The sequence below is a fragment of the Anas acuta genome, chromosome 20 (genome assembly GCF_963932015.1).
Source record: "Anas acuta chromosome 20, bAnaAcu1.1, whole genome shotgun sequence".
NCBI classification, from domain to species: domain Eukaryota; kingdom Metazoa; phylum Chordata; class Aves; order Anseriformes; family Anatidae; genus Anas; species Anas acuta.
The window spans coordinates 164,310-177,105 of NC_088998.1; the positions used below are offsets into that span (position 1 = coordinate 164,310).

Consider the following 12,796-nt stretch of genomic DNA (forward strand, 5'->3'; position numbering starts at 1 on the left):
TACTTTATTTTTTCCCTGCCTAGAAGGGGATTCCTCATAGTTTTTAATCACTAATCCCGGGGTAACCTAACATCAGACGTTACCCCACCCATGGGACCAGAAGGCTTACTCTTCTTCTGTCCCATCTTCCGGAGCACCTTCACACATGCATACACGAATCGCTTCCCCCTTTTCATGGCCCAGTCCCTTGCAGGATGTGGGAACCGTACTACCGAGGGGTCCACACTCGCTTCGTCCTGCTGGACATCTCACAACTATACGCTCCGGGATGCCAACCCCAACCGAATGGCACACCAGCCTATACTTACTCATCCCATGAGTCTTCGTTCATTCTTCGCGCACAAAGATTACTTGGGATTGCTGGCTTTATTTGCTTGTTGTTGAATTTAGGGTTCGTCAGTGAAGGATTTGAATTAAAGTAGTCCTAGCGAAGGCTGCTGAAATCAGCAGGGCGCCCCCTCTGAAGGTCTTTCAATCAAATTGCCTTCATCCGAGTCATGGCACCAAATTTGTTATAAGTTGCCCCCTTAATTAATTTTTCAGAGAGCATTGTATTAACCATAGAAAGGAATTTATTGAGTAAGCCAACAGCAAGCAAAACAGCACTGGGCGGCCGGGGAGTCTCGGCTCCGCCAACGGTGCGCACCTCACTCCCGCCAGGGTCCCTTTTTATATCTTGGTAATTCCGGGATTACGCAGCACATCCTGGTATATTCTGCGACTGTGCGCACTGTTGCTAGGGGGTCGTCTCTGTCCCTCTGGTGGCCGTGAAGATGAAGGCCATAGTCTTCCTTGGTGTTGTGGTTCAACTTCTATTTTTATTTGGTCATGTTGGCCCAGTGTGAGACGGGAAGGCAGGATGTTGATACACTAGTTTAGCAATTTATCAGGAGGTGGTTATATGAGCTTTGCAGCAGTGTCCTTGAACAAAAGAGGCAACTGAGATGCAGAAGGAGAGAAGGGGAGGGGGTTCTCTTTTTTGTTACATTAAGCAAAAGAATTTTCATAGTGTCTAGCCAAGTATTATACAGCTCCTTTCTTCAGCAGGGAGCTTTCGCAACTTTCGCTCCTCAAACAGAACTCCTTGTTTTTTATAATACAAAAGACAATGAACAAACATTTATGGTGTATTACAAAAAGCATTTGTGAGCAGACTGAGGTCCTGGGAAAGTCTGGGATGGGCAGAGTACAGGCCACCACAGGGACACAGATGGGGGTGTCCATTTTTACAGGGTACCCACACACCATGGGACTGCAGCACTGTGAGGCCAGGAGTGCTGACAGGCTGGGAAAGCAGCATCCTAAATCCTGGACTAAGGTCCCCGAGCTGGGTGAGGGCAAGCCACCAGCTTGGTCTCAGCAGGGTGCAAGACTGGGCCTGGTTATGGGTAAGATTATGCCAGGGAACAGTCTCTGTTGACAATCCTGCAGGACACTCCAGAAAATACAACCTCCATAAAGGCTCCTTAGACTGCACTGGGGTAAGAAGAAGGATTTATGGCAGCAGGCTATGTCTGCCATATGGCATCTACCACCAGGCTTGGAGGAAAGCTGAGGCGTGAAAGCTGTGCTGCCCTCAGGCGGCAGCACAGCGCAGCAGACCAATGCCAGGCAGGCTGTGGGTTCTCCCGAATGCCATGGCTTTCCCCCCACCTCACATCCTAGGTACCTCCATCTTCAGGTAAGGGAGGGGAGGGGAGGGGAGGGGAGGGGAGGGGAGGGGAGGGGAGGGGAGGGGAGGGGAGGGGAGGGGAGGGGAGGGGAGGGGAGGGGAGGGGGAGTTGGCTTGTCCATATGGTGACAAACATACCCCCACCTTGCCCTTTTTGCAGTGAAAAATTAAAGTACAGAGAGGTGGGGGATCTGCCTAAGTCTGGCTATGAACAGGAGGTGTTGGTGGGTAGGTGTGACCCACCAGGCAGCCCAGGAGTTGGGCCTGGCTTCACTCTGCCTCACTGCATGAGTCCACATCTTCACCCTCCTCTGGGTGTATGATCCCTGCAGCACAGCGTGCCATGATCCTCATCCAGCGCTGTTTCAGCTCCTCTGTGTCGGCCAGGAAGGTATAGACCTGCTGGGACTGTGCCAGCTGGAAGAGGTGTTGGGCCTTGCCCTGTGGCAGGTCCCTTACCTGGTAGCCCAGCAGTGGAATGGAGGTGTGGGCTCGGACATCCTGCCAAGAGAGAACACAGCAATGAAAGGCAAGCAATCTAAGCACTGGGCTGCCCCCTTGCAGATGGAGCTGAGCCCAGCCTTACCTGGGGGGCTGCATAAATGTACAGCACAAGGGGATCATCCCATGGGATAACAAACCAGCCCCTCATGCCTCCCTTGCCGTTCTTGTCCAGCAGCTGCAGGGAACTGCACAGAAGACTCCTGCCTGATATCTCTGCAGCTCCCTTCTGCCAAAAAATAAATAAAATAAAATAAAATAAAATAAAATAAAATAAAATAAAATAAAATAAAATAAAATAAAATAAAATAAAATAAAATAAAATAAAATAAAATAAAATAAAATAAAATAAAATAAAATAAAAACAGCCAACAAATCTCTAAACACCCAGTGTTAGTGGAGGCAGAAAGGGCACTGATCAAAGGGCTGGGAATGGCAGCAGAGGTTGGAGGAGCAGGGCACAGGGAGGATGGGCAGAGAGGGGTACAACTGACCTCCAGGATGCCTTTGTGCTTCCACTCCTGGTCCTCCAGCACTACGTGGCCCATCAGGAAGACATAGCATTCCTGACATACACGGTTTAGGCGGTTCCCATCATACTGCAGTTTCACCTTGTGTTCTGAGCAGCGAGCACACACCACCTACAACAATCAGGCATGGACACTGATGGGGCTAGGGTAAAACTGGGGCATCCCTATAACTCCATGAGGAGCTGAGGGACAGGAAACAGCCCTGAACCCAGGTAAAGGGGTGCAGAGTGTACAAAGGCTGCATTCCTGGCCCAACTGCTCAGGCCAGAAGGGAAGGGAAGAGTTGGGGAAGAGGGTAACTCACGTATCCACAAGCTCTACAGTGGTGTCTCCGGCGCATGATGGCATTGAAGGGCTCCTTGCAGCGCATGCACATGGTCACCAAGTTGTCCCGCACCCACTGTGGGGCTCGGCAGCCCAGCTCTTCTGTCTGAGGGTGGGAAATGGCATTGCTGGGGCTGGCTAGCCATGGTCAGGGTGGTCCTGCTCACACTTCTCTCAGCCTCCTCAGGCCCTCTGCACTTACTCGTCCCTTCCCAGTCTGCCCCCACTAGTTCTGTAGGGTTTAGCTTAGGAAATTGAGGCACAGCAAAGTGCTCAAAGTGCTCCCTGAGCTTCAGCGTATGGGGGTGCTGGAGGCAGACAGGACATGGGAAGGACAGAAGGGTTACCTTGAGTGTGGGGTTTCCTGTCTCCAGCCCACGCACAACCATCTTAAAGCTCTCACTCCTCTTCTCCTTCCTGTCAATGGCATCCTGGAAAGCCTAGAAGGGAAGGCAGGGCTGGAAGGACAGATAGGGGGGATACCCAAACACTGACAGGTAGGGGATAAGCACCCCTGGGGACCCAGGCATCCAGCTGGTGTGGGATGTGCCACTTCTCACAGCACTCAGCTGTACCTTGATCCAGGCATTCATTTCCTCCCCAGACCTAAGTGCAAAAAGCGAGATGGATAAGCTGGCATCCCTCCTCCCTGAGGAGAAATGGGGCCATCACTCTTTCCCTTACCTGGCCTGCAGCTCCAGTGTCCGCTGCTTTCCCGAGACTAGGAAGGTGTGAGGGAATTGCATATCATTCAGCTCCTGCACCTGAGAGACACCGAAGAGAACATGGGAAACAGCTGAACAAACATCCAGCTCAAAGGGACCTCCATCTGTGAAGTGAGTAACAGGGAGTTCCCTCAGGCAGAAGCCCTTCAGCCCCTCAAATCCGTGCATGATATTTCAGTGCAATCTCACAGGATCAGGCTGCAACCAGTCCCCCTCACCCACAACATCAACTCTGGCTCCAAATTCTTCCTCCCTTCCCAGGAAGTACAAGGTAGCAGCCACACTACACCACAGAGAGGGCTGCATTTGGAGGAAGCCTCTGAAACTGCTCCCCAGGGCCTTGGGGAAAGCAAAAAGACAAAGGGCTTGTCTGACCTTCATGCCATCCATGTCAATGCGGAGGCGGACCTGGAACTCAGCGCCCACCTGAATGACCTTAGGCACGCAGTACAGCAGCATGTTGTTGAACTGTGCAGGAGAAGAAGAGTGTGGGTCTGTGCCCAGCAACCTATCTGCTCAGGGCTGAGGGGTTCACTAGGATCAAGGGCCCCTCAGACCCTAGGAGCTGAGCCGATCCCTGGGAAAGATTTGGACTAAAAGGTGCCTACTTCTGCCCCAGCCCTCTCCCACCCTACAAAGGGAAACCACTACAGGATTCTGGCCTCCCCCAGGGAATCAGAGGTTCCCAAACACATGGAGCCCTGAACCAGGGTGTTCAAACCCCACAGATCTGAAATAATCCTTTCTATACAGAGATGAGCCACCACCACCCCTGTCCAAGCTGTCTGCCCCTCTTGCCATCCCTATCCCACCTGCTCCCTGCCCCTTCCCCCTGGCATCTTGGCTCCCACCAGAAACAGGTACTTCTCCGATGTGCTGTTGTTGCGGGTTGAGATTTTTTGGACTGGCCCCTCCTTGATCAGCTCATTGGAGGGATCCACAATGTCATCCTCAAGGCCCAGTCTCTGGTAGACCTCCCAGAGGTTCTGCAGCCGCTCCTGGGGGAGGCAGGGGAACCTGTCTGGGAGGGAGCTGAACAGCCAACACCTTGTCATACCTGGATCCCCTCCAGCCCCAGCCCAGCTACTGAGTACCGGGGGAGATGGCACATGTCACTCACCCCAGACTGACCTTCACGAGCAGCTTCCAGCCTGGAAACAGCCAGTCACAACACAGCTGATGCTACAGACATTATTTCCCCAGGCTCGGGGAGATGGGGGTCAGACATCAAAAGCAAAGTCTAACCTCCCCGGCTGAACCCTGCCCCATTCTGGGCAGGGTTTTGCTCTATTCTGAGTTGCACAGCAAAGAGGCCATGAGAAAATCTGGCAGAGTGCCAGCAAATCACCATGCCATGATTTGCAAAGCATTGCCAGCTGTGACAGGCACTCACCATCTCAGCAATAGCTGTATTTGAATGCTTGGCCACCATGAAAATCAACTCCAGAGCCTCTGCAAGGAAAAGAGAAAAGTTAAGCTCCTGCTGTGGAGAGGTAGGAGAAAACTCCTGCATCTGTCCTCACCAGCAACTGCACGTGCAGTGGCTGCTGTCCTACCCTGGATACCATCTGAATGGCCCTGAGCACCACACAGGTGCCTGGGTCCTGCTAGGCTGTGCAGCACAGGCAGTCGTGGGGAAACACAGGGTGCTAATTTATCCTTCATCCCAGCTGGACTGGGAACTGCTGTTATCCACATGGTTGTGATACCTCCCCTGGTCGTGGCAGATCTCCCTGCAGGGAAATGCTCTGCAGCAGCGCACCTTATCCTGAACCATCACCCACCTTTCCCAACAACTTTCACAAACCCTAAAGGGGTCAGAAAAGTGTCATACTCAGAGGTTTATCCAAGAGCAGCTGTTGAGAGGACCCAGGTAGCCTGATGCCCATGTACAATGTCAGGAGCTGTCAATTCCCCCACCAACCCACCCCACTGCTGGCTACAGCAAGGAGCTCTTACTCTCTGCATCATTCCGATCTGGGGACTCAGGCGGCAGTTTTTGGATATAGTCTTTTAAGAGGAGTTCATAGCGTGGGATCCTCTGCACTGGTTCCAGCATATGGTGCTGCAGTGTTAGGTTAGCACAGACCTTCCTCTTCTGACCCATGCACAGAGAAAGAAACAGTAAACACAGTAGTTCCTACTCTCCTCTGCTTCCTCCCTAGAGGGAGATTTTGGGAAGCATTCCTGTGGTCCCCCCACACTGCCATGGCCTATCACCTGGATGTCAGCAATGAGCTCCTGGAAGGGCAGTGATTTCTCTGTCCAAACGGTGATGAGCTCCACAGCCTTGTTGAAGTTCTTCACATATTCACCGTACATTTTCAGGAATGGTGCAAGCTTCTGGATCATGTCCCCGATCCTTGGGTGGGAGCTCCTGCAGCAGGGAACCACAGCTTCCTCAGACCGTAGGGAAGATGGACAGCAAGAGATAAAAAAAGGGGGGCAGTTTATGCATGACAGAGGTTTATGGCTACATCCTCATACAACTCCCCACTCTCTAGAACAGGTACATGGCCAGCCAGCCTTGGCATTCATTCCTGGGAACACCCCTAAGCCACATGAGATGTCACTCCGCTTTTCAGAAATAGCTTAATCTGGGCTGGACTGTTTTAAGGAAGTGCTGTCCAGCACAAAGATGTCTGGAGCAAAACAGGCTTGAACTCTCTAGTCCTATTGGGAGGCCAAATTCGCCACTGCTCCTTTATTCTGGGAAATTAACCCAAGCATCCTGGACCCTCCCCTCCCACAGCTCACCAATTCTCCATGCGCTTCTGCAGCTCTGGCAGGAAGAACTTGGCATGGAACTGGTAGATGGAAGAAATGTTGGAGAAGATCATTTTTACCACCTCCTCTGGGACTGTTTTCCCATTTTTGGCTTCTTTCATCAGCTCTGTATAGAACACCTGAAAGAAAGGTAGGAGAAGATCACATTTGAGATCATCCAAGGAACCTGAATGTGCACAAGCCCAAGGGACCTGACAAAATGCATCCACAGGGCCTGATGGGATTGGTGGATGAAGTTTCTAAGCCACTACCCCTCATATTTGAGAAGCTGTGGCAGTCTGGTGAAGCTGTGGCATTCTGGTGAAGTTCTCAGTGAATGGAAAAGGACAAACTTAAACCCCATCTTTAAAAAGGGAAAAAATGAAGACCCAGGGAACAGACCTGGCAGACCAGTCAGTCTCACCTCTGTGCTTGGCAAGACCATGGAGCAGACCCTCCTGGAAGCTATGCTAAGGCACACAGAGATCAGAGAGGCGATTTGTCACAGCCAACATGGCTTCACTAAAGGCAGATAGTGCCAGACAAATTTAGTGGCTTTCTACAACAGAGTTAAAGCATTGGTGGATAAGGGAAGAGCAACTGATATCATCTACCTGGACACATGCAAAGCACTTGACATGGCACTGCACAACATTCTTTTCTCTAAATTGGAGAGACATGGATTTGATGGATGGACCACTCGGTGGGTAAGGAATTGATTGGATGGTTGCACTTAGAGTTGCAGACAACAGCTCAATGTCCAGGTGGAGACCAGTGAGGAGCAGAGTCCCACAGGGGGGTCGGTATTGAGACCAGCACTGTTTAACATCTTTGTCAGTGACATGGACAATGGGATTGAGTGCACCCTCAGCAAGTTTGCTGAGGAGACTAAGCTGCATGGTGTGGTCAACACACTGGAGGGAAGGGATGCCATCCAGAGAGACCTGGACAAGACTGAGAGGTGGGCCTGGGAAAACCTCAAGAGGTTCAACAAGGCCAAGTGCAAGGGCCTGCACCTGGGTCAGGGCAATCACAAACATAAATACAGGATGGGTGATGAAGTGAAAAGACAGCAGCCCTGTGGAAAAGGCCTTGAGGGTACTGGTGGATGAAAAACAGAACATGAGCCAGAAATGTGCGCTTGCAGCCCAAAAAGCCAATCGTATCTTGAGCTGCATGACAAGTATGGCCAGCAGGTCAAGGGAGGTGTTTCTCCCACCCTGCTCTGCTCTCCATGAGACCCTATCATCTGCAGTGGTGCATTCAGCTCTAGAGCCCCTAGCAGAAGAAAGACATGGACCTGTTAGAGTTGGACCTGTCCAGAGGAGTCTTGTAACGATGATCAGAAGCTGGAGCACTTCTGCTATGAGGATAGACTGAGAGAGTTGGCATTGAGTTCAGCCTAGAGAAGAAAAGGATCCAGGGAGGCCTTATAGTACTTAAAGAGGACCTACAAGAAAGCTGGAGAGAGACTCTATCAGGGAGCACAGGAATAGGACAAGCAGTAATGGATTTAAGGTAAAAGAGGGTAGATTTAGATTAGACATTAGGAAGAAATTCTTTACTATGAGGGTGGTGAGGCACTGGCACAGGCTACCCAGAGAAACTGTGTATGCCCCATCCCTGGTAGTGTTCAAGGCCAGGTTGGATGAGGCTTTGAGCAACCTGGTCTAATGGAAGGTGTTCATGCCCGCAGCAGGTGAGTTGGAATTTAGTGGTCTTTGAAGTCCCTTCTAACTCAAACAATTCTGTGATTCTATGACTCTATGATTTTGTGATTCTCTGGCTGTGATGACCAGCAACCCAGCAAGGCTCACATCTGCACAGATTCATTCTCTCCATAACCTCCAGGAAACAGTTCCTGGCCTGTGCGCACACTGAACTGAGCCCAGGCACTGCCACAGTATCCCAGCCCTGTCAAGGAGAACAAGACAACTGCTAAGTGTGTGCCTGGTTTGTCAGCGTGGGCTGCCCAGGCTGTGCTAGTCGGGGCTGGTTGCAGCAGGGCTATCACTTCCCAGGCTTTCATGCACTTTTCTGCTCCCCAGCTCACCTGGTCAAGAAGGTGGAGGCGGTTGACGTAAGCCTGCTCTGTCTCCAGCAGCTCCAGAGCGATTTTCTTTTCCTCTGGCTCCTGCATGAGGAGAAGGGCTCAGTCTCATGGGCAGTGATGTGAGCTGTCCCTAACAGCCTGAGGGGATCCAGCTCTGTTCCGCAGGGTTCAAAGCCCACAGTGCAGCTGGAAGTGGACCTTACTCTGGGTCAGGGCAAAGGAAGGGCTTCAACAAAGCATCCAGCAAAACTGAGTGTGAAAACAAAACTGTGTGAAAACAAAGCAGGCTGTGGGGAAGCTTGGCTCACATTCTTATAGGTCACTCCTTTCTCCATGTCCGTTTCTCCTAGGGCAATACAGGCCTAGTGATCTCATACAGTAGGGCAGCATGGGGTAGGTTAACCCCATGGTCTGCAGTTCCACCAAGGCTTCTGAATGAGACCTGCAGAAATGCATCTGCAATTGGCATGGGTGACGCTGTGGGACCAACCATGCTATAGTTATATCAGAGCTAGAAGACACAAGCTTTACCTGGATCTATCTGACTACAGGGAATTTGTGCCCAAAGCACCAGGAATAGGGCCACTTCTCTGTCACCCCCTGCACCAGACCTTGAACAGGCAGTGACTTGCTCAGCAGAGACCTCAGCTCTGATCCAGCACACACAACTGGGTGTGAGCACCCATCAGCCTACCAGGAACCACCTCCAGAGCTCACCTTGCTGCCAGCTTCGAGGCCTGGATCCTGTTGCCTCCTCCAGTTGTCCCCGCTGATCTTGTGTCGGAAAGAACGAAGGCATTTGAAGCTAAGCCCCTTATGACCTTGCTGCTCTTTCTGCCCTGCTGCTGAGGCCTTCCTCTTCTGCCGTTCCTCCTCCTCCTCACTCTCTTGCTCTGCTTGGTGCCTGGCAGCCATCTGGGAGAAGTTCTGGCCCTGGCTGGCTGAGAATGTTGGAAGCTGTTGGGGCTGGCTTGTCACAGGATAAGCCTGGCCATGCAGAGAGTGTTAGTCCTTCCAGGGGAATTTGCCAACCCTGCAAGGGGGGGGAACCAGCACGATCAGATGCCCCAGCACAGTGCAGGCCTCCCGGCTGCCAGCCCATAGGCTGGCTTTCCCACAGCACTGTCCTGAGCTGGCCTAGGCTACCATCCTCAAGCAAGATGGTAGGAAATGGCAGCACTTCAGTGCTGATGCTACCCTGCTCTGCCACAACCCTGCTGATACAAACCAGTGTCTGAAAGCCTATACATAGTCTGAGGGTGACATGATCCAGTCTCTCCTCTCCTGGTTCCTCCTGCTGGTGTGGTTAATCCCCATCCTGCTCTACAAGAGCACAGCTCAGCCATTTATCCTATTCACAGGCAGCCTGAGCCATCTTAGCCTTCCAGACTTGTACAAGCCACATATCTCCTTGGCACAGCCCATCACTTCCTCTCAGGCATCACTAGGTGGGAGCAATCTGAAATCTGAAGCTTTGCTGGGTTTTCTGCCCTGTCCCAGGCTCTTCTCCTCGCCACTCCTGATGTCTCCATGCAATAACACACAAACATGCCACCACGTTTTGCTGAATGCAGCCAAAATTCTGGGCTGCAACAGATCACCTGGAGGTTTTCCCCTCCCACTTCAGTGTTTCTTCCCAGATATATGTCTCTGCCAACTTGTTCCCCATGTCTCCATAGGCTTGACTTGGCATAGTGCTCTTCAAGCCACTTCCAGTCTGGATCTCTAGTTTAAAACTAATTTTACTAATTGTGCTAGGGCCTGACTTGGGAAACCTGACAGCCTCTGAATACCTCTCACCAACTCAACAACTTTCAAGGCAATGCCAGTCCTTGATCATCCCAGACCTTATCCTTTCAACCTTCCTCCCCAGGGTCAGGACAAATCCCACATGAATACCACTTCCATCTCTGGGCTCACACCATCACTTAGGATACATGTCAGACAAAGCTTGTCTGTACTGTTTATCCATGGAGGGGCATCATCCCTGTTCCCAGCAGGATCCTCTTCCACTTCAAGTCCACGCCATTTAGCTTTGGTGTCAGCAAATGGTGCATCTGGATCTTTGCTTGCTCCCAGCTGTTAAATGCCCAAAGTGCAGACCTGTCCTTTGCAGCACTGGAACAGCTCTGGCTTTCTGTCTACTGCTGCTGTAGAGCCAAAGCAGGGAACCAACTGTCCTGGGCACAAGACTTTAAAAGCCAAATAGCCAAGAGGTCTCAGCCCTGAGGAAGGTCTGTGTTTTTGCAGAAGGGTGATCTTTTAGTGGCTTTCTCTCTTCTCTTTTCTGGCAAAGACAAATACAGAGCAGCACCTTGAAGGTGACGGCAGTGAGCTGTCTGTCACCAAAGAGCTGGTTGTTTAGTAAATTCCTCCAGGCAGAAACTAGTAAGACATCCAGTGGTGGCCTGCAGACAGGAATGGAGTGAGGAGGAGGAGGAGAAAAGCAGGATGAAACTGGACATAAAATCATGAAGCTGCAGACAGGAAGTGACTCAATAGCAGACACTCATCTGAAGAGGAGGACAGATCTATCCCCACATGGACCAGCATGTGTCTGTGAGCTCGTGAGTGCATCCACAGACACACACACCTGTCCTTGGAGGCAGTCATAGCCCTTTATGTGATAGAGATGATTTATCCATCTCTCCCAGTGCCTTCCAGACCTGTGTAAGCCTAAATCCACTGCTGAGATCCAACAGGGAACTTCTCTGTTTCTATTTGCAGTATGACTTGTGCTGACTTAGGCTACGCTGTTTTCTGTTCCAGAAAACTTGTTTCCAGGTTCTACAGCTTCCTCTAAAAGCGATAAAAGTTACTTTTATTTCCCCTAACTCAAACATATGCAAACAACAAACACACTGCAGCAGCAAAATGGGGATAGATCAAAGACCACAAATGGTTCCAACACAATATCACAAGACAAATTGTGACTGTAGGACCATGGGAACAACCATACTACTCTGAAGCCCTCCAGAGCACAAAGGTCAAGCAGAGAACACAATGTAGGCAAAGCACCTGAAGCAGAAGGAAATCTTATGTCTCACCATTTTTAGGAAGGGCTGCAAAACCAAGGCTCACTGAGAGCACCTCACAGATACAAGAAAAGGCAAGATTCGGTATCCCTATTTAGCAGATAGGAAAACCTAGGCATTGACCACAAACACAACCTACCCCAAGCCTCAGAACCACCTCACTGGAGCAAGGCATATCACCAGCCCTGATTCTGGCCTATGCTGTTTGTCATCCCATGCGATCTGCAGGTCCCAGCTCATGCTTCAAATGAAGATGCTGTTTTATGGAGCAGCCACACAGCCTGAAAGGCATTGACTCCCCTCCACACACACACTCCCTTGCAAGATGCTTTCTGTTCCCCTTCCTAGGGGTCATACTGCTGCAAACAACTGGATGTCTGAAGCTGGTGTCTGAGGCTCAGGCCCTCCAAGACACTCAAGTAGCGGATTTCCAAGGACTGTGAAGCGCCCAGCAGTCTACCTGCTGGCCCAGAGCTCGTGGGGCTGCTCTGAAGAGTTGCAGAGGAAGCTGGAGGTGTACTGGTGGAGCTATGGCAGGAAGCGTGCACACCTACCGCCCCAGGCTGTGCTTGCCCTTGGGTGAGAACTGTCTGCATGTTTGCAAACCAAAATCTTCTTCTCCAGAGGCAGCAGAAAAACAACATTCAGCAGGCAGGCTAACTGCAAAGGTACTGAGCCTAAACCTGATTCTGGCACAGAAACCTCCAGCAAAGTCAGTCACCTCCTAGCTAAGGTTTTCAGACTTTGCTCCATGACCTGCAGCATGAGGAAGGCTACAGGGCAAATCTGAGTGCTAAAGAAAAACAAATTCCCCAATTGCCTTTCCCCACAGCCTCCAAACAACCTCCACCACGGGTCTTCTTTCCAAAACCCACACCACGTGGAGCCCTAACGTACCTGTAGTGCCCCTGACGTTTCCTTCTTACACACAGTCTTCAAACAGCCACAAGGTTCAGCATGTTCCACTGCCTGCCTCCCTTTCCATGGCACAGGCTGCGTCAGCTGGGAGCAGATCCCAGGTGTAAGGATGGAGCTGCAGGGGCAGGTGACTGTGTCTCCTGGCCACGGCCCTGAGCCTTTCCCTCCCTTACTCCACTTTGAGGTGTCCCTGGGACCCACAGCACAGACCAGCTGCTGTCCCTTCTGCAGCAGATGAGCTTTTATCTGGCACGGCCTCAAAAAGGAAAGAG

At 51.3% G+C, this 12,796-nt stretch overlaps 1 protein-coding gene across 12 annotated transcripts; it reads right to left on the bottom strand.

The window, feature by feature from the left end:
* Positions 1-549: 549 nt before the first annotated feature.
* LOC137842610 (FYVE, RhoGEF and PH domain-containing protein 2-like) lies at positions 550-12,796 on the bottom strand. 12 transcript variants are annotated; one of them, XM_068656883.1, is made up of 17 exons: positions 12,504-12,796; positions 9,289-9,508; positions 8,572-8,652; positions 6,510-6,658; positions 5,973-6,129; positions 5,712-5,850; positions 5,146-5,204; positions 4,873-4,934; positions 4,604-4,784; positions 4,128-4,220; positions 3,712-3,791; positions 3,540-3,633; positions 3,375-3,467; positions 3,008-3,133; positions 2,668-2,814; positions 2,259-2,402; positions 550-2,173 (listed from the first exon to the last, which is right to left on the bottom strand). In XM_068656883.1, the coding sequence occupies exons 2-17, from the start codon at positions 9,484-9,486 to the stop codon at positions 1,943-1,945; spliced, it is 2,034 nt and encodes a 677-aa protein (XP_068512984.1). In that variant the 5' UTR covers positions 9,487-9,508; positions 12,504-12,796; the 3' UTR covers positions 550-1,942. The 12 variants fall into 12 exon arrangements, with proteins under 12 accessions (XP_068512984.1, XP_068512983.1, XP_068512985.1 ...); XM_068656882.1 differs by having other exon boundaries at positions 9,289-9,512; XM_068656884.1 differs by having other exon boundaries at positions 4,604-4,750; positions 4,884-4,934; positions 9,289-9,604.